This window comes from Chiloscyllium punctatum, chromosome 38, assembly GCF_047496795.1.
Source record: "Chiloscyllium punctatum isolate Juve2018m chromosome 38, sChiPun1.3, whole genome shotgun sequence".
Classification (NCBI taxonomy): Eukaryota; Metazoa; Chordata; class Chondrichthyes; order Orectolobiformes; family Hemiscylliidae; genus Chiloscyllium; species Chiloscyllium punctatum.
In genome coordinates, this window is record NC_092776.1 from 13,441,706 (window position 1) to 13,456,997 (window position 15,292).

Below are 15,292 nucleotides of genomic sequence, written 5' to 3' on the forward strand. Positions count from 1 at the left end.
TCTACTCACAGATCTGGAGAATTTCTCTGACATCAGGAAGCAACCCCGGATCCCCCCCCCTGTTATCACACTCCAGAATGGACCTCTCATATATTAAAGTTAATCTTTATCTGCACCTCCTCTGTAGCTATAACACCATACAGTAGTGCCTCGACTTACGAACTTAGTCCGTTCCGGGACCCGGTTCGCGAACCGAAAATTTCGTGAACTGAATCAATTTTCCCATTGTTCGGATATTTCTGGAGTCTGTTCTCTTTTTTTGTCTCTCGGAGGTTGGTGACGCCACAAGAAAACGATCCAGAGAAACTCGTTTTTTTCTTTGCTGCAGAATTCTCCGAAAATGGGACGTCACATTGTCATTTAAAATGTTCACTGCTCTGTTGGTCACAGTTTTGTTAGGGTGAGGCCTCTCAACAAAAGCCTGCACTTCAATCAATTTGCTCGTATCTTGGATTCCGTATGTACATTGAATTTTCCGTACAATCCTGTTCGTAAACCGATTTGTTCGTGAACGGGGTCGTCCGTATGTCGAGGCACTACTGTATTCTGCATTCTCTTCTATTACCCTGATGTACTTATGTAAGGTATGATTTGTCTGGATAGCACACAAAACAATACTTTTCACTGTATCTCAGTACACAGGACAATAAAAAATCAAATCAGAAACCATTCTGCCATTCGCTACTCCTCTAAACTTATCTTTTATTTCTTGTCCTCTGCCTTTTTACCATGCACCACTACAAACCCATTGCTCATTTTTTCCACCCAATCATAGACTTGCCACTCATTCTTTACATTACTTTAACATTTGACCTACTTAAAACCCACCCCATTTCTCCCTCTTTTCCCCCCCCCACCCCAGACCTATTGCAATATCATTCACATGAAAACTAACGCTATTTCTCTCTCCATGATGTTGCCAGACCTGCTGAGTTTATCCAACACTTTGTTTTAATTTCACATTTTCAGCAAGTACAGGATTTTCACTTTGGTAGTTGGTCTATAATGATTTCCACCTCTCTCTCCTTTCTCAAACAGCAGAATGACCTCCAACGATTTTCCGATCGACAAGAATGGTTCCTTCTTTGTGAAAATGTAGAAAAATTAAAGTTTGGGCACCCACAATGCTCTTATACATTTCCTTTCAAAATCCTGAGGTGGAAATGACTGAGAATGTGTCACTTTTTACTGTCACCATGTTCTTCATTACTGTTAGTGTCCTTACATTACTGTTGCTATAACCCCATTCTGGTCAGCATCTTCATCCATTGTAAACTAACTAGGAAACTAACCACTCAACACGATCACCACTTCTATATTTTCATTGTCAAAAATCACTGTGACAGTCTGCAACAGAGACCACACTTCTTATAATATTAACGCAAAGGATATCTCCAATTTGATTAATTAATTCTCTCTCCCTCCTCCTCCACAGATGCTAAGGATGTCAGACATTTTCTGTTTTACTTCCAATATGATTTGGTCTCTTCTTGGGTCGAGGACATAACATTGCAACAAGCCACCTTGAACACACTTGAACTCACTACAATAAAAGCAGAAAGTGCAGGAGAAACTCAGCAGGTCTGGCAGTGACAGTGAAGAGCAAAACACAGTACAGAGGAACCGAAGGACACAGGCAGGAAGTACTTTGTTTAGTTAATCGAATGCTGGATGATCGAGTGCTGGATAACATAGTTTAGCTGAGCATTGGGAACTTGTGATCTTGTTTGGATAATCCAAAATTTGAATAATTGAATGCCAGGTAATCAAGGTTCCTCTGTATACGCTTTGAACCAAAGTCTCTTTTTTTTGGAGCTGTGAGTGATAAACCCCTTGTAACGCAGACTCCTCTGCCTATTCCAGTCTCTACGAAAGCTCAACGCCCCTGTTAAAAATTCCTCTGCCTTTGTTCCCCACTTGCTTCAGCTCTGCATTTGGACAATTTACCACAAGCACGGAGTAGACTCCCCACCATTCTGACAGCAGCTGCATCCCCAGCAGCCAGCGCTGACTTAGCCACTTGGTGAAGTACGAGGAGCCCCCGTTGCTTTTACCTGCGACAACGGCTGAAGCTCGTTCAGGGTCAGGCCTACAAACTCCTGGTGGGCCTCGGCAAACCCTTGCATACAGTTGATGAACAGCTGCTCGGCACTCTTGTGAAACTTGGGCAGCTCGTCGAGGAGCTGGGCGTTGAGAGCCTCGTAGTTGTTCTTGGCAGCCTGCAGCTCATCCAGCACTTTCCTGTCCTTCAGTTTCTCGGCTCGCTCCTTGCAGTTGTTGTAATCCAGCAGCTTGTCGAAGCGTTTGATGATCAGCTTGTGGGGCCCCGCGCACATCCCCAGGAGCTGGTTCAGGGGCGCGATGACCAGACTCTCTGCCCGCTCTTTCTGTTGGGGGAAACAATCAAGGGGAAAAAGGTCCTCAGCTCTGTTTGTACATCACCCTGCCCCGACCCCCATCTCTCCACAGCCCTTGGGAGATTTCCATGCTGCTCCCTTGCCCCAGGGTGGATCACTGCAGCGCTGCATACGTCAGTTGTCTAAGCCCAAGAATCTGCAACTTGCTCCTAAACATCTCCATCTCTCTCTTCTTGAAATCTCACTTTAACTGCTGCAGCACCACCTTCAGGTGTTGGGTGAGTATTCAACCGTCCGTCTGGTAACATTCCAAAGAACACCTCAGGAGTTTTATGATGATATAGGTGCTATACAAATGTCACTAATTGCAGGAGGAACTTGAGGATGCACCGAATTCAGTTACAGCTCTCTCGCGGGTTGATTGGCAAACCATGCAGATCTAGAAAGTCTCGGACTGCAGTGGCCTTGGAGGGAGGGGCAGGCAGGAGGACACAGAGGGATGTGGAGGGGGTATGGCCCTGGGCTCGGGAGGGGATGGAGCGTGAATGGGAAGAGCCCAGTCAGGCTCTGAAGTACAGACAGATTCAGTTGTGATACCTGGACCAGCACATCAGGAAGGAATGACGTGGGCAGGGAAAAAAAAACATCGGTGCCTACGGAGCCGAAATGGAGCTCTAGCCCATCATCTTTGGATAACAGGAAGAGGAGAGCGAGTGAGAGAGCGGGCACTAGAGCAAGAAAAACTGGAACAACATCTGACCCAATGTCCTCAGGGTATGGACATCACTGCTGAAGCATCTGGTCACTCGGGAGAGGATAATTATCGGAATAAAGATCCGGCAATTCATCCTTTAAGCAATCAGGAATCTCTCAGTACATAAGCAGGGCATTTTGTCTACTATTTCTGGATTAGCTCTTTGAAAGGCCAGTCTAATTAATCCCAGAGTGCTGCCTTCTCCCTGTTCCCCTGCAACTCTGCCCTTTTGAACTTTAAACTCCAGCCCCATCTCATGAGTGAGTCGTTTAGAGAAAAAAAATCTCAATTCTCTTTGGAAAATGACTGACTCTTCTTAGCTGGCCTTTCAGTCAGTGCATTCCAGATCACAACTCACGGTGCGAAATAAAAAAAAAGTTCATACTCCCTCTCTGGTTCTTCTGCCAATTTTCTGAAATCGGTGACCTCTGTTTAGCAATCTGTCTGCTGGTGGAAACAGTTCCTCCCTATTTACACAACAGATAATAAGGCTGACTCACAATCACTGGCTTCACTGATACAGACACTTGGGACCCACACTTACAAAGTTGGTGAAGAGGTTGTCACTGATGAATCGATGTGCTCGCTGGAAACTCTCCAGGTCTGGGTGATTCTTCTCCCCGTACATGTCCAGGATACTCATAGCCACCAGCACCTTCACTGACACAGACTCCTATTGCAAGAAAAGGACCTTGGTCAATCTCTGATCCAGCGTAAGCCTGCAGCGATGCAACTTGCCCCACAGCCCTGGTTGAAGGAAGGGGGTGGGGGTTTTGTTGGGGTCAGGTACGAGCAGGGATCGAAGCCCTGTTCAGCTTCAGCTCCACCATGAGCGGGTCACGTTGGGGTCAATCGCAAAGCTCCAGCTGCCTCAACCCAACTGCACCTTCACCAGCCCCTGACGATGAGTGTCTCGCGTCAAGCTGTTTGGACTGTGGAGACAACATCCAAACACTTCCCTGTCTGTCCCACAATCTTCCACTTACCCATCAACCCCGATCTGTCTCCCACTTCCCCATCGACCTGATCCCAAACACTTCCCCAACAATCCCAATCCTTCCCTCAAGCATCTCCCCATTCCTCATCCACCTCCCAAACACTTTGCCATCAATCCCACTCTGTCCATTAATCTCCTCCCTATTGATCCCTATCTACCCCCCAGCCCAAACCGCTCCTCAGTCATTTTAGCTTCCACCCACCCACCCATAGGCACTTCCTGGGAGAGTGCCAGTGGTCAATCAGCCCCTCCCCCGTCGTTCGCTCTAGACACAGAGGTGAAGGGGTGCCCTGAGTGGATTCAACCATCTGCCAGTGAGAACGCATGACACTCACTCACCCGCACGTGTTGCAAATAGAGTGAGAGATCGCGGATGAAGGATTTAATCAGCCGCTCCTGTACTCGAAACCTCCTCTCTGCCTCCTCAAATGCCTCATCCTTAATCTGGAAGAGAGAGGAGATGCTTCAACCCTGACCCCAAATGGTGAGAAATGAGAGTCCGAGTTAGAGATGTATTTCTCAACATGCAACTCGTTGAAATATACTGCAAGATGTTTTTTATTTGTTCGTTTGATGTGGGGTCTCACTGGTTAGGTCAGCATTTATTGCCCATCCCTAGTTGCCTTTGAGAAGGTGGGGGTGAACTGCCTTCTTGAACCACTGTACTCCATGCGCTGTGGGTTGATCCACAATGCCCTAAGGGAGGGAACTCCAGGATTTTGACCCAGTGACACTGAAGGAACAGCGAGTGGCTTGGAGGGGAACTTGCAGGTGGTGGTGTTCCCATGCATCTGCTGCTCTCGTCTGTCTAGGTGGATGTGGTCGTGGCTTTGGAAGATAGCGTCTAAAGATCTTGTATTTAGTCTGCACTGCTGCTACTGAGCATTGATGGTGGAGGAAGTGTATGTTGCAACAAGTGGACATGATGCCAGTCAATCGGGCTGCTTTGTCCTGGATGGCGTCAAGCTTCTGGAGTTGCCCCCATCCAGGCAAGTGGGGAGGATTCCATCACACTCCTGACTTACTGAATGAGGGAGCAGCCTCAAGTGAATTGAAATGGGAAACCTGCCTCTGAACTGAATTAGAACAAAGTGTTCATCGTAGATTTTTCTGAGCTGACGACAAAATTAATGGATTTGTGCATTTCCTCAACCTGTTATAAAGGTTACAATATATAAATATCTCTCTATTAACACCACACAGGTTTACAGTTATCAGCTCTCTGACATATACTGGATTAGGTGACTGCTCCAGAACACAATGACCTTGTCATTTTAAAAAGAAAACCCTTTACAAAAGAAACTCACACCCATATGCCACTATCTTGAAATCAAACTTTATAAACATATATTTATACACACACCTTGCATCGCAGTGTAGTCTAAATGAAAGTCCATATTTGGAACAGGAAGAAGCCAAAGAGCTCTCAAACCTGTGCTGCCATTTAATTAGGCCACAGTATTTTAACCCCATTTACTCTGTACCCCAGCCCAATAGCTCTTTATGGGCAAAAGGTCCAGCTTTCCAATCCCCTTTATACAAGGGGTTGTCTCTGACATTACCCACCGAAAACCTATGGCCCCTGCACTGATCAACTGCATTCAACATTTTCAAACATTAGGATTAAGATCCTGAAAAGAGTGGAGGTGGTTTCACGGTGACCAATGCTGATAATTCACCTTTGATGGTGAAAGGTCAGGTGTGTGGCCTGATTTCTTACCTGGGGAGCGAGACCCGTCAGGTGCTTGAGGTGACTGCTAACCCGGTTGGATTTCTTTATGATGGAGTGCATGCTCAACTTCGAGATTTTGTCTATCAGCGAGTCCTCATCCCCTTTACGATACTTCAGAACTGCAGACAGACACACAGGAGTCCACATCATCAACAACCTGCCTTCACATAACATCCTCAATCTGTCTGCATTCTCCAGGATACTATCAAAACAGGAGTGGTGAGGTGGAAAAGTGGTCTCCCCAATGCTCTGAGCCAACATTAACTCTCCCAATCAACATCACTTAGAACAGAATGTGGATGATCTGGCCACAATCTCAATTCTGTTTGAACACGCGTGCTATGCACAAGTCCGTTGTGAGGTTTCCAACATTATAATAGTGATGACACTTCAGAAAGTAATGCATGCACTTTGGAACATCTGGAGGTCCTGAAAGGTGCTTTAGAAATGAAATTTCTTTCAAGGGTTTCTTTTTACCAAAATATTCTAAGGTCTTTCATAGGAGCAGTTATCAAATAAAATTTGACAGTTTTTTAAACTCCTACATGGAATGTGCGCATTCCTGGTTGAGCCAGCATTTATCACTCATCCCTAATTGCCCTTGGGCGGGAGACTGCTACGGCAAAGATGTGTGTTTTAAGAACCATCTTAAAGAAGCATTGAGAGAGACAGACGGACAGACAGAGGTGGAAGGTGTAGGCTAGGATTTCCAAAGTTAGTCACCTCGGTAACTGAAGGTCCTGGTGCCAATGGTGGAGCGAGGAAAAGTGTGAAAGCTGAGGAGGTGGGAATTGGAGGAGTGCGGAGAGGGGTTGTAGATCCAATTTAAACAAGCTGCTGACACCCTAGCCCAGTCTGGGCTATGACAAGAGGCCGCTGAAACAGGACTTAGATTAATTCATCAGATGCAAATATCACAGGCAAGGTCAGCACTTGAAGGGTTTGAGAGTTTGTAATGAGGATTGTTCTGGACCCAGTGATAGCGGAATCGATTCAAACTTGAGTGGCTTGCTTTTTGTTTTAACAAGTGAATGCAAACATCAAACAAGGAATGGAAGTGACTGAGATGAGGAGGAACTTCTTCCCTCAGAAGGTTGAACGTCTTGGGAATTTCTCGTCATAGACAGCTGTGGGAGCCAGAGTCCGCGTGTGTGTTTATGGCTGAGAGAGACAGATTCTTGATCAGTCGCTCAGGTTAAAGTGTGAAGGTACTGCAGCCAAATTTGTAGACAGTACAAAAATAGGTGGAAAGGCAAGTTACGAGAGGGTTTTTACAAACAGTTTAAAGACAGACATTGATAGGTTAAGTCAGTGGCCAAAGAAATTGGCAAATAGAGTATGATGTTGGAAAATGTGAAGTTGTTCATTCTGGAAGGGAGAACAAAAAATGGAATAGATTATGATTTATTTGGAGAAAAACTGCAGAAAACAGCAACACTGTTTACAACCCGCTGCAGTGGAGAAGCCAGATCCACCACATGAACTCAGCTCGGTGAACAGATAAATCCAGTTTGTAGCAGTTTTGATCCCCTAGTTTAAGTTAAAGTATTATTTCATTAGAGGCAGTTCAGAAAAGGCTCAGCAGGATGATCCCTGGTGGGACTGTCATATTAGCAAAGGCTAAATAGGACCCAACTCATTAGGGTTTTGGAGAATGAGGGGTGAACACATTGAAACACTCAGGATCCTTAAGGGGTTTGACAGGGTAAATGCTGAGAGGATGCTCCCCCTCATGGGAGAGTCTAGTCTCAGAATAAAGGGGTGCCAATTCAAGACTGAGACGAGGAGGAATTTCTTCCCTCAGAGGGTTGAATGTCTTGGGAATTTCTCAACACAGAGAGCGGTGGAGGCAGAGTCCGCGTGTATGTTTATGGCTGAGAGAGAGAGAGAGAGACAATTCTTGATCAGTCGGGTAATCAATGATAACGGGCAAAGTGCAGAAAAGTGGATGGGAGGAATGTCAGATTAGCCATGACCCTGTTGAATGGTGCAGCAGTCTTGAGATGTCTTACAGGTGATTTGGCCATCGCTCACTTGAGGAGGAAACACCTTTCGCAACGTACAATACTTTCTGTCTCTCCCCACAGTGAATGAAGGTGATGCACTGAGGCCCCCCTGGAGGAGACATATTGCTCAGGGTCAATGTAATGTCCTGAGCCAGGTTTACAGTGACCACCGTCGCTAGTGGGAGCTCAAAGCTTGCCATTGGATGAAGTTTGTCACCAAGATCTTGTTAATGATTTTATCAGTTCCTCATTCCTGTATCCAATGGGATGTCTGTAGATCTCCCTCAGGGAGGCTCAATTGAACACAACAGATAGACCCTGACAGCAAGTTTCTGTTAGAGGGACTGAGATGAGGGTGAGTGGGAAGGGACAGAGTAGAGGGGGAGGGAGTGAGCAACACAGAAGGGGAGGTGGAGGGACAGAGAGAGAAAAGAGGGATGGGGAGGGGAAGGGACAGATGGAGGGTAAATGTATAAATGGGAAAGGCAAGTCTCACCCAGGTCTTTGCGCCGTTTGTACTCATTGATGTTAACGTTGAGATCCTTCACAGCCAGCACAGCCTCTCCCAGGGGCTTTTTATCTCGGTGTGTCTCTGGGGTAGTGTTCAACAGCTCCATAAGCAGCAATGGGTACCTCATTACACGCTGTACTGGCTTAATGAGAAACGAACCCAGGTTGATGTAGTTGGTTTTGCCCCTGTTTTGCAAGGATAAAAAGGATTACAAATAAATTTTTTTAAAAAACACTCGCTGCTGGAGTATTGTCTCCAGAAAAGATGCTCAGGTCTTGGAGAAGCGTTGGGGCGATTTACCAGAATGGGTTCAGGGAAAAGGACTTCAGTGAATGTGGATAAATGGGAGAAACTGGGATTGTCAGAATCCCTACAGTATGGAAACAGGCCAGTTGGCCCAACAAGTCCACCCAGACCCATTCCCCTACCCTATTACTCTACATTTACCCCTGACTAGCGCACCTAGCCTACACATCCTTGAACACTATGGGCAATTTAGCATGGCCAATTCACCTGACCTGCACATCTTTGGACTGTGGGAGGAAACCGGTGCACTCGGAAGAAACCCACGCAGAGACAAGGACAATGTGCAAACTCCACACGGACAGACAGTCACCAGAGGCTGGAATCGAACCTGGGTCCCTGGCATTGTGAGGAACTGTGCTAACCTTGGAGGTTGACGGGAAGATTTGATTGAGGTGTTCAAAGGCTGGTCTGATTTACTCAATCAGAGGAAGCTGTCTCCAGTGACAGGAGGCTCATAGGTTGAAGGTATTTTCTAAAAGAACAGGAGGGTGGCGGCGGGGGGTAGAGAGGGTGTGGTAAGTGGAAAATTGCTTTTTCTGTAGCGAGTTGTAATCTGGAACACGGTATCTGAAACAGCTATTGAAGCAGATTCAATGGTAATATCGAAAAGGAAAACTTTTTCAAAAAAAAATTACTGTGCTGGGAGGAAAGAGTAGGGAGGTGGCACTAATGGGAGAGCTCCTTCAAAGAGTTTCTGCACAGTATAACAACGCTTCAGACTTCACTCTGGACTTAGCTAACTAGTTGAAATTAAAGGACTGTTCACTGAGCATCATCTGAGCCTTTACACGGAGAAAAAGGAGAAAGAGGAGATTGGAAAGCAGACATCAGGAGAGAGCCAGCCCACAAGGCAGGGAAATGAAATACTGGAGAAACAAGCCTGACTAAGACTGATGGTTGGCCATGATCCTGTTTGATGGGCCAAACGGTCTAACTCTGCTCCTATTAATCCAAGTTGAGCGTGTGGTGCTGGATAAGCACAGCAGGTCAGGCAGGGATTCCTGATGAAGGGCTTGTGACCAAAACGTCAGTTCCCCTGCTCCTCGGATGCTGCGCTTTTCCAGCTCCACTCTCTCAACTCCAATCTCCAGTCCTCACTTTCTCCAATTGGTCCAACTCTATATGGGTTAGCATCGATAGTTCAGCACGGACAGCTTTATATGTAACCCTGTGCTCTCCCTGTTCTGGGACTGTTTGATAGGGACAGTGCAAAGGTAGCTTTAATTTCAGTTTTAAAAAGTAGAGGGAGCTTTACTCTGGATCTAACCCCATGCTGGTCCTGTCCCAGGAGTATTTGATTGAGGTGGGGGCAGTATGGACGGAGTTTTACTCTAACACCCTGTTGTCAGGATGAACTTCCTTCCCCTTCTTTGAGTCAGAGTTAAAGGAAATGTTTACAGATAAAACTGGCAACAATTATATATTGAAATACTTACTGCAGCATCAGGTGGATTAAATCCAGCATTACTGGTTAGCAATGTTAAATCAATAGTAAAAAACACACGCAGGCTGGTTAATGAGTTTAATACAATCAGTGTTCAAAAAGGAAACAGGTGAAAGTGGAGGGGACTAGGGAAGGAGGCTGCAGTGTGTCCATCAACTAGATGTGAGCTGCCAGGCATAGGAAGGATCTCGAGGTGGTTTGTAGGGGATGTTCAGTCACTCATTCAGCTGGGATTACACCATGCTCGCTACACGTTGTTAAAAGGGACAAAGCTGATAGCATGGGCTATAACAACATCTCCCCCCCCCACCGCACCCACTTCCTCTATCCTCCGCCCTTCCCACCCCCCCTCCCCCCCCACTCACTCCCTGTGTTCCCTGCCCTGACCCTCCTCTGGACACTCAGCACCATCCCCCACCCGCATTCACACCCTGCCCCACCATATCTTCACATCAGGATTAACCTCTCCATCATTGGCCTTCCTGTAGTTTGACACATCATTCAGCTCAGACCTCTCTCCTGAAGCAGTCACTTCGCCACCTCACTGGGAGAAGCACACTTGGGCTTTTGAACTCTGGGGGTGCCACTGTCCCGTTGTTTACCTGATATTTGCACAAAGCCTCCTCCACACACCCCAACCTCGTCACTTGATCCCTTGTCTTAACCCCATTCCAACCAACTCCTTCTCCGAACCAACCAAGCAAGTTCCCCTTCCAGCCCCTCCACCTGCTCATCACAGACACACACACAGACACATTCAAAATCAAGGACAGGAATGCATGTGGTGTTGGACATAGCTAGAACGTGCGGGGGTGGAGGGGGGTGTGAAGGTGGAAGGTTGCAGGGTCAGACTTACCACTTACGATATATTGCCCTGGCAGAGGAGCACGATCAACAGGAGGGGGGGGTGGGAAAGAGGGAGGAAAAAAGTGAGTTACTGGAGAAAACATCAGTAAGATCCAGACAGCAAATCGGCAAAAGACCAGACACTGAGACAACGCCCTCTCCATTACCCGCAGGGTCAGACCAAGGCTCCTTAGAAAGCCTCTTCCAAACCCACAACCATTGCCAGCGAGAAACATAAAGGGGCAGGTACACTTGGGCAACTTCAGGTTCTCTTCTGAGCCACTCATCATCCTGACTTGGAAAGATATCACCATTCCTTCATTATCGCTGGGTCAAAATCCTGAATTCCCTCCCTCAAGACATTGCGGGTGTCCCCATGACTCCCAGGACTGCTGCGAGTCAAAGTGACAGCTCAGCACCATCTTGACCGGGGCAATTAGGGATGGACCATAATGCAGGCCCAGTCAGCGATGCCCACAACCTGCGTACAGTTTCACAAAGAAACTCAAGGTCGGATATTTTGTACGCATCATGAAAAGTGGCTTTGAAGGTAAAAGCTGGGTCCAAGGACAGAGACGATTGCAATGAGTGAGAGCGCTGGAGGATTCTCAATGTTGGAAGAACAACTTTCAGATCTGACAACATCTAGGGAGCTGGAGGAGGCCATTCAGCCCCTTAACCTCATGGCTGATCTGGATCCTCACTTCGTGAATAACCTCAAAGTAACAAAAACATAAATCGATGGGTCTCATATTGAAAATGACGGTCTGAGTGCCAAACATCTGCTGCTTTGTAGCATACGGTGTTATACTTCTACTATCCTTCGTGTGAACCCAAGTGTTTCCTCAGTTCACTCCTTACAGCCTGGCTCTGAATGCTTTTTTTAAAAAAAAGCGTTATCTTCCCTTGTCCAAGATTCTCCCACCAGAGGAAAATAGATCTATCTGTCCTGACATTTACTTTAAAAATTCCAAAAGTCTAAATCAAATAATGCCTTAACCGCCCGTATTGCAGAGAATGTAATTGTAAATTTATTCGATTGCTGACATTTGAGTCAGTGGGACCCCTGTAGGGCAGGGCTGACAGAACACTGACTGCAGTGTAACCCAGTCTTCCCTCTCTCAGGAGGGAGAGTGTGTAAGATCCATGACTAGGGAGAGATGTGGTGCTGCTATTCCTGGTCAATTTGCCCCTTGATTCAGAAAACAACACTGATTATTCGGTCACAGTTGTTGCATTCTCTCTGGGATCTTGCTGTGCACATACCAGTTGTCGTGGTTTCCCTCCGCTGGCTGTAAAATGTTTGGGGATGTTGGAAGTGCTCTGGAACGGTGTGAACCCGTGTTGAAGACTCCTGCTTGAGGTGACATGTGACTGGGTGCAGCATTGAGGGGGGATTTGTAGAGGGGCACACAGTCCACACCCACAGAGAGGCTGGACACTTGGTCACAACCGTCTCTTTACTTCGTCTCAGCCACAGGTAGTACTCTCACCTCACAGTCAGATGGGCCGTAGTCAGAGGGATTTGGGCATAAAACCCAGGACAATACTGCCAGTGCAGTGGTCCATGAGTCATTAAAACACCTACCCACTCAGGTGGGTCTCAGGGCACTAAGTTAAAGCAGCAGCTTGTCAGACGGTCTCCCTGGGGACTGTGTTTGTCTGTCAACAAATATCATTGGGGGAAAAAAAAATTGAAAACACCAACATCCATTCATGAATCACATTGTGGGATCTGGCTGCGTGTAAATTGGCTGCAGCATTTCCTACATTCCTACAGCACATGTTAAAAGTACTTTATCGGCTGAGGGGTGCTTCGAGGTGTCCTCAGGTGGATAAAACGTCTGATAGAATCACAGATTTTTATTTACCCACGTTTCGGTAACTGCAGTTTAGAAGGGATTGGTTGACAGTAAGACAGCTGGAACATGGGAAGACATATTAAGAATCCTCTAGAAACATGTTGACTTTCTTTCTAGCTCCCTGTGAGCCATCATTTGCTCTCGTCTTACCTCAGGTGATCCAGGCATGTGTTAATATGCCCCTGAATCTCTCTGTCCTTCTCATATATATCCAGGAGAGCGATAGCTTCCTCATGATTTTGACAGTAAACATTGTACATATCCTCAAGCTCATTCCTGAAGGATAGGAACACATGACCTGCACAGGGTAAGAAAGTGCAAAAGCGATTCTTGAATCGATTGATGAGGCACACACAGTCCTTATTCCTAAAATTCATTTGTGTATTATTAATAAATTGAATCATTCAGACACCAAAACCTTCAGTGGCGAGCACTTCAAAACGCTGTGGGTGAACCTTGTAAAGATGTTGAGGCAAATCGCTTATTGCTGAAGTGATAAACATGTCGAGAATGTTGCTCATCTTCCACAAAATGTAAGAATCATAGAACCCCTACAGTGTGGAAGCAGGCCACTCAGCCCATCGAGTCCACACTGACACTGACCCCCACCAACAATACCCCTGCATTTGCATTGGCTAATCCACCGAGTCGAAATATCCCTGGACACTATGGGCAATTTAGCATGGCCGCCAATCCACCTAACCTGCACATCTTTGGACTGTGGGACAAAACCAGAGCATCCAGAGGAAACCCACACAGAGAACGTGCAAACACCACATAGACAGTCACCTGAAGGTGGAATTGAACTCAGGTCCCTGGCGTTGAGAGGCAGCATTGCTAACCACTGAGCCATTGTGCCGCCGAGAGAGGTTAAATGATTTCCCACTGTATTAGAAATTCTTTGAGTAAGTGATTTATTCTGTGGATGCAGGGGGCATGGTGACTGTGCTGTATTTAGATATGTGGAAGGCATTTGGTAAAGTGTCACTTCAAACCTTACCACAGAAAATAAAAGCTCGTGATTTTTGGGGTTGGCATGCTGGCTGGACAGAAGATTGGCTGGCATACAGGAAGCAAAGAGTGAGCAGGACACTGAGTGGTGTGCCACAGGAATCAGTGCTGGGACCTCAAGTATTTACACTTTATACAAATGACTAGAAGGGAGGAATGGTTGATAAATTTGCTGATGACATAAAGATAGGAAAGTAAGTTGCGAAGATGACATAAAAGAGGTACAAAAGGATAGAGACAGGTTAAGAGAGTGAAGAACAAAATGTGGGAAAATCTGAAAAATTGTCCTTTTTGGCAAGAAGAATATTTTTTAAAAAATTTTCTAAATGGTAAGAGCGTGTAGAGCTCTGAGATGCAGTTCAGAGGAAGTTTACCAGATAACATGAAAGGGTTCTGAAAACATTTACAAGGATGTTGCCAGGGTAGGAGGATTTGAGCTATCGGGAGAGGCTGAACAGGCTGGGGTTGTTTTCCCTGCAGCGTCGTGGCTAAGGGGTGACCTTATAGAGGTTTACAAAATTATGAGGGGCATGGATAGGGTAAATAGGCAAAGTCTTTTCCCTGGGGTGGGGGAGTCCACAACTAGAGGGCATAGGTTTAGGGTGGGAGGGGAAAGATACAAGGAGAGACCTAAGGGGCAAGTCATTCACGCAGAGGGTGGTATGAGTATGGAATGAGCTGCCAGAGGAAGTGGTGGAGGCTGGTACAATTACAACATTTAAAAGGCACCTGGATGAGTATATGAATAGGAAGGCTTTGGAGGGATTTGGGCAGGGTGCTGGCAGGAGGGACTAGATTAGGTTGGGATATCTGGTTGGCATGGAAGGGTTGGACCAAAGGTAAAAACAATGACTGCAGATGCTGGAAACCAGATTCTGGATTAGTGGTGCTGGAAGAGCACAGCAGTTCAGGGGCTTTTGCCTGAAACATCGATTTCACTGCTCCTTGGATGCTGCCTGAACTGCTGTGCTCTTCCAGCACCACTAATCCAGAAATTGGACCAAAGGGTCTGTTTCCATGCTGTACATCTACGAATAGGCCTAAACTGGAGTTTAGAAAAGTATGAGGCAACTTGATTGAAATAAATCTGACCCCGAGGGGGGTCTTTAAACAGGGTGGTTGGGGTAGTGGGGGGGGGTGGGGAAGGAAGAATGTTTCACCTTTTGGTAGAATCTGAAACTGGAGTGACTGTCAAAAAATAAGGCCCCACCCATTTAAAATCAGAAATGATGCAAATTGGGGTGGGGAAGGAAGAATGTTTCACCTTTTGGTAGAATCTGAAACTGGAGTGACTGTCAAAAAATAAGGCCCCACCCATTTAAAATCAGAAATGATGCAAATTTCTTTGACGATTGTAAGTTTTTGAAACTCTCTCCCTGAGAAGGGGGTGGAAGCAGAGTGCTCGAATATTTTTAAGGTACAGGAAGATAAATTGTTACACAAGGGGGTGAAAGGTGATCAGGAGT

General features: G+C 46.4%; 1 protein-coding gene across 1 annotated transcript in view; it reads right to left on the reverse strand.

Annotated features, from left to right (window-relative positions):
- The window catches only part of dnmbp (dynamin binding protein), a 96,720-nt gene that overhangs the window by 11,590 nt on the left and 69,838 nt on the right, over positions 1-15,292 (reverse strand). The window contains 7 exon segments of the mRNA XM_072557206.1: positions 2,055-2,387; positions 3,656-3,784; positions 4,448-4,552; positions 5,829-5,959; positions 8,343-8,542; positions 10,964-10,981; positions 12,966-13,113. Coding sequence (XP_072413307.1) covers positions 2,055-2,387; positions 3,656-3,784; positions 4,448-4,552; positions 5,829-5,959; positions 8,343-8,542; positions 10,964-10,981; positions 12,966-13,113 — 1,064 coding nt within the window.